Source organism: Artemia franciscana, chromosome 13, assembly GCF_032884065.1.
Source record: "Artemia franciscana chromosome 13, ASM3288406v1, whole genome shotgun sequence".
Classification (NCBI taxonomy): domain Eukaryota; kingdom Metazoa; phylum Arthropoda; class Branchiopoda; order Anostraca; family Artemiidae; genus Artemia; species Artemia franciscana.
This window is the reverse complement of record NC_088875.1, coordinates 18,559,176-18,569,741: the sequence shown is the minus strand read 5'-3', so window position 1 is coordinate 18,569,741 and position 10,566 is coordinate 18,559,176. Positions and strand designations below refer to the sequence as shown.

The window sequence follows — 10,566 nt, the reverse complement described above, 5'->3', positions numbered from 1 at the left end:
TAGGCCCTTCCTTTGGTTTATGCCACATCAAACATTGTATTCTCAGAGAAAATAAGTAGCAACAAGCTATATATATACAAGCACATATTATTTATCAATGAGGACTCAAGTGCTTGTCTGTGACCCCTCAGTAATATTGACAGGAAATGAGCAACAGACAAAATGAAATTTAAATGGCTATCAGAAACTGGATACAGGCTAAAGGGGGGTAAAAAAAAAACAAGGCTGTATAACTGAAGTTCAAAAATAGGTGGTGAGTTTTTAGTGGAATAAACACTTCCCTAGCAAATTTCAACTATAGGTCATGAAAGGAGATTAATGTGAAGCTTGATCATTCTTAAATAATAATATGCATATAAAGAAAGAGAGTATTGCCTAGAGGGTTGTACACTCAACCATGCAGCTTGCCAAGGCAATTTTAAGCTCCCATTATGAACTATGCACTCATAGCAGCAAATAGCAGCTACATCAGGCTAAAGGACCAATTACTACACCTTATCTTGAGGTTTTTGTGCAAGTGAGAATAGAAAAAGCATAAAAGGCATTTCTGACTTAAATACCATACTTTACTCATTGTCAGATCTACTGCAACTGTTGAAGAAGCAGTTAAGCATATTCAAGTTTTTTGGCTCCCTAGGTAGGCTAGTTTGCTTTATACAGGTAATTTAGCTGATATCTTACCTCTTAATGGCAATTTTTAAAAGCATTTTTTGCTCCTGTATTATTAGAGCAGAAATAAAGTTTGAAGGATATTGTTCCTACAGAAGGATAAAATTACCAGCCTTTAGAAGACTCTGAATAGTCTACACTAGCCTATCTCTGCCATATGATTACAGACAGTCTCTGAGATATGATTTGGCAGGCCATAAATCCTCAACTTATCTGTAATACTTCACCTAGGCCTGTTTACAAAGTCTAAAAGGATTCAATCCTCAGAATATTCCCAAGTGGCAATTTAACATAGCTTAACAAAGTTGCCTGGAACCAGTCAATCCCTGAAATGCTTCCAGATGGCATTTTAAGGTAACAATGTTACCTGGATATGCCAGAAAAATTGAAATCGTTGAATTTAAAGATTAAATAATAAGTTTTTCATTGTCTTAGCCTAATTGCCAAAAGATAGCCCAGTACTCAGGGTGTCCTTTAAGGTAGATTCCAAAATATGGTAATTTATTAACCTGGCTCAAATCCCTCTTTCCTTTGAACAATCACTGCCCCACCTTCTGCCAATCAAATAACTAGATAGTCCATAACTGATCTGAGAGATTTGAGTCTCCTCTTGACAGCAATGCCAGTTGAGACTTCCTTCAATATGACTAATTTCCTTTCTTTTTGGCACTTCACCATTAGCTACAGCTACTTTCAATATAGCAATTATTATTTCATCTCAGCTTCAAACTAAAAAGAACAAATAATCTTCCTTTATAGCAGTTTTTTTTTTTTTTTTTTTACACTCATCAAGTGCCTAGATCAATATTAAAACACTCAGTCAAATAGAGTCCACATACAAATCAATCCCTATTACATCACTGTCAACATAGCATTTACAATATTATCAAAATCAGTTAAATCCTTTTCTCTACCACTTTCACAAATAAACTTAATAAACAAGTCTATCATCCTATACTTCAAAAATTCGTCATCAATCACAATTCCTAATGCAAGCCCCACTGAAAGCTCTCCTAGATTTTCCTCTTTACACAACATTCTCATTTCTTTTCTTAAATTTTCATATTCTTTACAATCAACAACATAATGGAAAATACTCTCTATCTCACTACAATTATCACACTGAGGACTATCAGCTTTGCCTATGATAAACAGCCTATGCTTAATGCCTACATGGGTTGATCGAAAACGGAACATTAAGCAACCATATTTTCTTTTCAATCTACTGTAATTTTTCAAATCAAAACCAGGTTTCTTTTTCTGGGTGAGAGCTATATTACTACTATCATCCCTCATTTCCTCAAAATGTTTTTGGTAAATACTTTTAACCATCTCTCTAACCTGTTTATATGGTTCTGTAGGAGGTGTATGGAGCAACTTTTGTGCTGCCTTTTTGGCATATTTATCTGCTCTTTCATTACCCACCACCCCCACATGGGCTGGACACCACAAAAATTGTATCGTTACTCCTTTCTCACAAATCTTCAGAATAGAGCTATAACACTTATGGACCTCATCCTTTGGTTTATTTGGAAAATTCTTAAGGGATTGGAGGGCTGATTTTGAGTCGCTGCATATGAGGAACTTATTTTGGTTTTGATCACTTTCACTAATTTTTTCAATTACCCATTCTAGTGCACTTTCAATTGCTTTTATTTCTGCCTCAAAAACAGTTGAATCTTTGCTAAGTGGCTTTGTTATCTCTGTATTGAATTTGGGAACCACTGTTGAGCAGCCCACTCCTAAGCCATTTGTTTTTGAACCATCTGTATATATTTTCACATATTCTTCATACTTGCTATTCAATACTGAGAGGAATTTTTGTTTCATTAATAGGGGGTTGTTTCCTGTTTTTTCCATGTAGTCAATCTCACACTCAATCTCAACCCAATCCCAAGGGGGAATTTTTGGTGGTTTTTCATAACGTAGCATTTGGGTAATAGGTACTTCTATACCTTCCTGAGTAAGTAGTTCTTCAAATTTTTCAAAAGGATTCAGACGCTTCCTTTTCCTAAGGTGATTTCTAGTGTGGGTCAGTCCAGGTTTAATTATCAGTTTCTTAACTGGGTGATTGAGATCTGTTTTCCATAGATGGTTCATGTACATTATAAGCATTTTTTCCCTTCTTGTGTTGAGTTTCTCCACACCAGACTCACTCAGGAGAAAAGGAATTGGGGTACTCTGGTGAGCTCCAAATGCTAATCTTAGAGCAGTATTCTGTATTGAATCAAGTTTTCTGAGAGTGGATTCTGGGGCAATGCTGTATATCAAACTCCCATAGTCAATTTTAGGTCTAATGTATTTGATATAGAATTGTCTTGCTGTAACTATGTTGACACCATGCTTCCCACATGAAAGCATCTTCATCAAGTTCAGTCGCTTTGCACAGGATTCTTTTAGATATTTGATATGTTGGCTGAATTGAAGTTTATCATCAATGTATATTCCAAGGACTTTATGACAATTGGTTACTAGCAGTTCCTCTCCAAATAGAGTAAGTTGGAGAGGCCTAATATTCCTCTTGGGTGTGAACAACATTACTTTAGCTTTGGATGGTTCAAAATCAAGATCTATTCCTAGGGACCATAACTCTATTTGAGCCAATGTTTCTTGGACTGCTTTTTCTGCTTCTTCTACTGTGTTTTGGACTGTCCAAATATTATTATCATCTGCAAAGATTCCTCCTTTGCAGTTATTGTCTTCTAGGGGGATATCAAATTCTCCAACATTATAATAGTCTGGCCCAAGAACACTACCTTGTGGAACACCTCTTTCCACCCCTATTTCTTCTGATCTTTCTTGTCCTACGGTCACAACAATTTTCCTATCTGACAGGTAACTCAGTGTAAATTTCATCAGATTTCCATTAATTTTTGCTTTAGACAGACCTTCTAGTATCTGTCTGTGAACCAGATTATCAAAAACTCCTTTAACATCCAAGAACACTGCAATCATCACTTTACCATTATTGAGTGCATGAATGATGTCTCTCTGCATTCTGATCAGGTTATCCACTGCATTTCTTTCCCTGCGAAAACCTATCTGTATATCCTGCAGCAGGTTAGCTTCCTCTGTGGCAAATCTCAGCCTTTCCTTTACTAGTCTTTCATATATCATACCTCCTACTGGAAGGAGAGTTATAAAACGATGGTTTTCTACTTTGTTTGGTTTATTTGGTTTTGGGATCATGATAGCTGTGCCATTCTTCCAAATTGTAGGGAAATTGCCCTCCTGCCACAACTTGTTGATAAGTTGTAGTAGAATATCCTTCCATTTATCAGTCAACCTTTTAAAGAAAACTGGGTGTATGTTGTCACAGCCGGGTGAAGTTTCTGGTAGTTTCTTTAGGACAAATTCAAATTCTGCTTTTGAGAAGGGTTTATTGTAATTTGATTTTGATTGTTCTATCGAAAGTTTTCTTGCTTTAGATAGTCCATAACTTTATTACTCTTGTCCATATTTATATTTATTGAAGAAGCTGAATGATGTACTTACTGAGCTATCCGTGCTTTCGAGCACGGTAAGAAAATCGCTTACCGCGGTTACTGCCAGCAGTAACTATTTTCGTTCCCATTGGATTTAGCAGTAACCATTTTCCCGCCGGGAACGGAATTAGTAACCATCCAGTTACTTCAGTAAGTCGTAGGAACACACCCAATGCCAAAAGGCTTGCGGCTAAAGAACGCAAAACCGCGCAATTAGAAGAAGATCAACCTGGACAGCGAGAGTCAAAACGTATCAAAACTGAAAATGATAGCGATGATGATTGGGTTTGGGATTTTGACTTAGATAAGGTTATCAATGCCTACCAGATTTTACTTAAAAAAACAAAGGTTCGGCGATATGTATTTACGCCTGAAAAATAAAGAAGAAGAAGAAAACTGAAACTAAAAATGTAAAAACTGGAAATTGCATAAATATTTCAAAATATTTTGACAATAGATTAAAGTAATTCGAAAACCTTAAAACAGATACTTAAAATTTGAGGTTTATTATAAATTGTTGAGCTTTAGCATACTTGGCACGTGAAGATTTTTCCAACTGTCAATGTTAGTCTGAACATTGACCGACAGAATTTGCGATTGCTATATGTCACTTGGTTAATACCAAGTGCCATAAAAAGGTAAAAAACTAAAAAGATAAAAAGCTAAAAAAAACTAAAAAAGCTGCAAAACTAAAAAAAAGAAAAACTGAAGCAGAAACTATATCTATATCTATACTAGCTGTAGGGGTGGCGCTTCACGCAACCCCAACACCTAGTTGGTGGGGGCGCTTTGCGCCCCCCCCGTTCGCGTAAGTCGTTACGCGTCATATTAGGTACGCGCCATTGTAGTTGTGTCCCTATGTCCCACCTGTGAATATAGATATATATATATATATAAATATATATATATGCGAATATACGACATTCTTGGCTTTCCCATTGTCTGTCCATATACAAAGCCGTATGTACTAATAATGACGTCATATGCAAACGCTCTTTTTACAAACAAACAAACATGCATACACACAACTCGTTTTTATATAGATAGATAGATAGATAGATAGATACAATACTAATTAACTACGTAAAACTTGTGAATATACAACAGTCTTCGCTGTCCCATTGTCTGTGCGTATAAATAGATTGTCAGGTTTACCGACCCTCAAAGATGCAACATACAATTGTACATTGGTAAAGCAATCTGTATTAAGATCTATACCGCATTTTTCTAGTGATTGCCCTTGAGCTTTGTTGATGGTGGTTGCAAATGCTAATCGAATTGGGAATTGCAATCTTTTAAATTGAAAAAGCAGATCCGTTGGAATCATGGGAATGCGAGGAATAAGAACAGCCTCACCCTTATAAGGCCCTGTCAAGATTGTGGTCTCTATTAGGTTTTCCATTGTTTTTTTTTACGGCAAGTTGCGTGCCATTGCAAAGCTTTGGTGGGTTGATATTTCTTAAAAGTATTATTGGTACGCCTATTTTTAGTTGTAGCACGTGTGGTGGAAACCCTGAAGGATCTATGGAATTTAAAAATTCAGATGGATAATTAACCGCTTCATTTGGATCCAAAATACAAATTAACTGCGTAAAACTTGCGAATATACAGCATTCTTCGCTGTCCAATTGTCGCTGCATATAAATAGATTGTCAGGTTTACCGACCCTCGAACATGCAACGTACAATTGTCCATGGGAAAAAGAAACAGTATTAAGATCTATACCACATTTTTCTAATGATTGAGCTTTGTTAATGGTGATTGCTAATGCTAATCGAATTGGGAATTGCAATCTTTTAAATTGAAAAGGCAGATCCGTTGGAATCATGGAAATGCGAGGAATAAGAACAGCCTCACCCTCAAAAGGCCCTGTCAAGATTGTGGCCTCTATTAGGTTTTCCATTGTTTTTTTTTTTACGGCAAGTCGAGTGCCATTGCAAAGCTTTGGTGGGTTTATATTTCTTAAAAGTATTATTGGTACGCCTATTTTTAGTTGTAGCACATGTGGTTGAAACCCTGAAAGATCTATGAAATTTAAAAATTCAGATGGATAATTAACCGCTTCATTTGGTTCCAAAACTGTGTCGACTGACTTGTAAAGGACTGCCTGGTCTCGAATCATGGTCAAAACAATATTGTTGATTTCGTGGACGTCTATATTTTTGGGTGCGAGAATCGCTCTTTCACTTAGCCATTTATTATTTTTATAATTTTTTAGAATATTCGGAAATACTTTTTCAATCAATTCATTTTTGGACGTCACTAAATTACAGAAATCAGCAGGTAGTTGTATACGTCCTGAAATTGAGTCTACTGGGAGCTTTCCGTTTCCCATTGCCAGCAATTGATCTGAAAATGTTTGACCAGAGTCATCGTTTTGCAATCGGACACGCATATTTGTAGTTAATTTTAATGTTTTTACGTGTGCCCATAAATTAGAATTTTTCAGGCAAGCATTCATTTCGTCTGCAGAAGTTGATCTAGGTATTATAGGTAATGTTTGCCTGAAATCTCCCGCAAGCAATATTAAGGTGCTGCCAAAGGGTTTCGACTTCCCTCGTAAATCTTTCAAGCATTGATCCAGAGCCTCGAGCGATTTTTTGTGTGCCATTGTGCACTCATCCCAAATAATAAGTTTGCATTGCTGCAATACTTTACCCATCCCAGATGATTTGGAAATATTGCACGTGGGAGTTTCTGTAGAATGCAAGTTCAGAGGCAATTTCAAAGCAGAATGAGCAGTTCTTCTGCCAGGCAGCAATGTTGCGGCTATTCCGGACGACGCAATTGCCAACGCTATATCATTTTTTGATCGAATTGATGCCAGAATTAGTTTTATCACAAACGTTTTACCAGTACCTCCTGGCGCATCCAAAAAGAAAATTTCTCCAACGTTGTTATCGACACAATGCATTATCGTATCATAAATGTCTTTTTGTTCCGACGTTAACTTGGAAATGTTATTTTGTACATACGACAATAGATCACTCGTACTGTAACTTTGTTCACGATCCAATTCTACACATGTCGAAACAGCAGCGATACGGTTAGGTGAAGGCATTCCCAAATCCTGAAGAGGTTTGTTTGCCATACTTACGCACAAATCTTCTATAACAACTAAAGTGTAGTTATAAATTTCTGATGTAAAATCAAAAGTCATATCTGACGTCTCTAACTGTTTTCGATGGAGTATATCTTCGGACATTATTGACTTATATTTTTCCCATAACTCTGTAGGAGCTGATGGAGAGCAAGTTGTTAAAATAATGCCAAACAATGCACGAATTTGACTTGGGGTTGACGTTTCGCACGCGTCATTGATGCAGTTATCCCAGTGTTGGTCATTCTCCAATAAATTCAGAGCTTGGCATGCACTACGGTAAGTGTCATGTATAGTACCATTTACAGTCCTCAAATACTCAAAGGATGTCGGACCGGGTACATTCACCAAAAGCAGGCGTAGAAAGAAGCATTAATGTTGTTTGGGGTGAACGGTGTAGAGTCTTCCTATCGTGGTATCTTTGAAGATGGTAGGTTGGCCGTCGACTGACTTACCCTGTTTTCGACGTTCAAATACTTTATTTTTAGTATTCCACGTGTAATACGAAGGCACTTCAGTATACAGCAGTTTTTTTTGCAAAAGAATCATTTTTGCAAAGCGAAAAAAAAGCTGTTAATGTTGTATCCGGTGGATTCAGGACTCTTTGTTGCACGTTGGTTTCCGTGAAATAAACACGTTGACCATCCTATAAATGTACCGCTAAGTGAACAACAGCTGGACAACGTTCATGTATCGGAAATGAAAGAATTCGCCAAACAGCTTCATTACTGCTTATGTATCTTCCAGCCTGATATTGTACGATTTCATCGATATCTTTGATTTCGGGCTGCAAGCCAAAAACTGCCATGTCACTGCCTTTGTTGACGTATTTACATATGTATTTGATTGCCTTTACGGAGTTACAGTATTCAACGTTTATGTGTGCATTAAATGTTTTTGATAATAATGGGGAAAATGGAACAACCCACTGGTTATCTACTTCGATGGTGGTACCGTTACGCTTCTTTATTATTGCTGTTTTACCGCCATCTTCAGTAGATCTTCTTCTATATTGTGGGTAACCATCATTGCCAGTAATTGTGTTTGATACTAAAAGTCGAGGATATTGCTTTGTGCACCTTCCTTTGGCCATGCATGGTGAATTTTCGTTCAGTGCACCGCAAGGTCCATGTATCATATTTTTTACAATAATATCATGTAACCCCTTATCGACATTTTTATCAGGTATTTCAGCGGAAATCACATCATCAATTTCGTTCGAAGTAATTTTTTTATGTAGCCAGAAATAAATCTGGACGACCATAGAGACGAACATACGCAATAGCATCTTGAGCATATTCATGCATATGACGGGGACTGCCAGCATATGACGAAGGTAAAATTGTTAATCTTCCAACGTTTGTGGTATTACCGTCATTTATAACTGCATCTCGCAAATGAATGTATTGTTCAGAGCGGAGCTTGGTCTGATTCAGGCGGATATATAGCAAACGTTCTGATTCAATTTTAGCATACATATCAACGACGAATTGGTGAAACAATTCACGGCATTTTAAAATATAATTTTCTTCATCCTGCCGAATCATTAGTCTATAGGAATAATAATGCATTGCACTGCATTTCTTATTCATTTCTTTGTTAGTGGCTGGATTCATCAATTTAATATTAAAGTGATAGCCGTTGGCTCCATCCCAAAAAATGATAGGATATTGTAGGGCATCGTAGCATCGATGAGTTTCAGCAATTCTTAACAACTGAGCGTTTCGCTTATGAAGAATAATATCTCGAGGTAAAAACTGATAACCGACCATAACGATTGCCACTTCGTCGATAGTTGGAGCATTGTATCTACGCACATGTTGGCCAGGAGGCGTTTTGTCAGCGGAAATAACAATTTTATGCGTATCAGTAGGCATCAAATCGATGGCTGTTTTGAACAGACGCACTAAATTATTATTTTCGTGGAAAAGATGTTGCAATTGGGAAACGATTGTCCTTTCAACGTTGGGAGAAATTTCGCAACGTGCATTCAATTCAGAATTTCTATCACTGATGAAGTACAATTGTAAAAATTTATGATTCTCGCCTGAGAATGGTAGAAGGGACCCTGCTCTATGATAAATTTGCCCTTTTACTTTGAAAGTAGACATAAATTGATCTGGATTTTCGATTTGGGCTCCAAACGACGTCATTTGGAAAAATGAGTTGTATTTTCTGATTTTTGACAAAAAACGCTTAGATTCTGACGTAGTTCCAGTAAGGAAAGTCTTCAATGGCTCTGGTGGTGCAGCCAATAGAGGAAGTTTAACTTTTCCTGAGGCGCAACACATTCCCATTGTTTCACCATTGAATTTCAAGGCCTTGCAATAGGGACAAATTTTAGACATTGTCCCGATTTGAACACATCTACTCAAGCTATAATCATCGACTGGGTTGTACCTGAATGCCAGGCGATAACTTTCAGGTTGCTCTGATTCCTCGGCACGCTTTCTTTTCTTACTTTCTCTATCAGTAGCAAGCCTGCTTCCGCGTTGCTCTGGTAGTTCCTCGGCACGCTTTCTGTTCTTTCTTTCTCTATCAGCCTCAAGCCTGTTTCCTTGCTGTTCTTTTGATTCCTCGGCACGCTTTCTGTTCTTTCTTTCTCTATCAGCCTCAAGCCTGTTTCCCTGCTGTTCTTTTGATTCCTCGGCACGCCTTCTTTTTTCACTTTCTCTTTTAGCAGCAAGTCTGCTTTCGCGTTGCTCTGGTAGTTCCTCGGCACGCTTTCTTTTCTGACTTTCTCTATCAGCAGCAAGTTTTTTGGCATAGACTCTTTGAGCATCTTCATCGGCTTTTGCCATGGTAAGTTCATCAGTCATTGTAAACTTAAACATTAATAGATTTCTACGTGAACATATGTCTTAAATATCTTGAATGACGTCACCGTCAAAGCAAAAATGACGACAACTAATTTCATGAGGTCAGTTAACACAGAAATATGACGTCACCTGATCCACAGACAGACAGACAACTTATTATATATATATATATATATATATATATATATATATATATATATATATATATATATATATATATGTTTTTAACTACGTAAAACTTGCGAATATACAATATTCTTTGCTGTCCCATTGTCTGTGCATATAAATAGATTGTCAGGTTTACCGACTCATGAACATGCAACATATAATGGTCCATGGGAAAACAATCCGTATTCAGATCTATACCTCATGATTCTATTGATTGCCCTTGAGCTTTGTTGATGGTTATTGCTAATCGACCATTCCCTCTGTCGCCGTTGTCATTTATATATCCCCCTGTGCCCCCCGGCGTCCCCGTTGTAGTTGTGTCCCT

General features: G+C 37.2%; 1 protein-coding gene across 1 annotated transcript in view; it reads right to left on the bottom strand.

The window, feature by feature from the left end:
- Nucleotides 1-1,320: 1,320 nt before the first annotated feature.
- LOC136034608 (integrator complex subunit 14-like) overlaps nt 1,321-10,566 on the bottom strand; it is a 213,728-nt gene continuing 204,482 nt past the window's right edge. Inside the window, exon 7 of the mRNA XM_065715889.1 lies at nt 1,321-1,882. Within this exon, the coding sequence (XP_065571961.1) occupies nt 1,866-1,882 (17 nt within the window). The 3' untranslated portion in view covers nt 1,321-1,865. The remainder of the gene's footprint in view (nt 1,883-10,566) is intronic.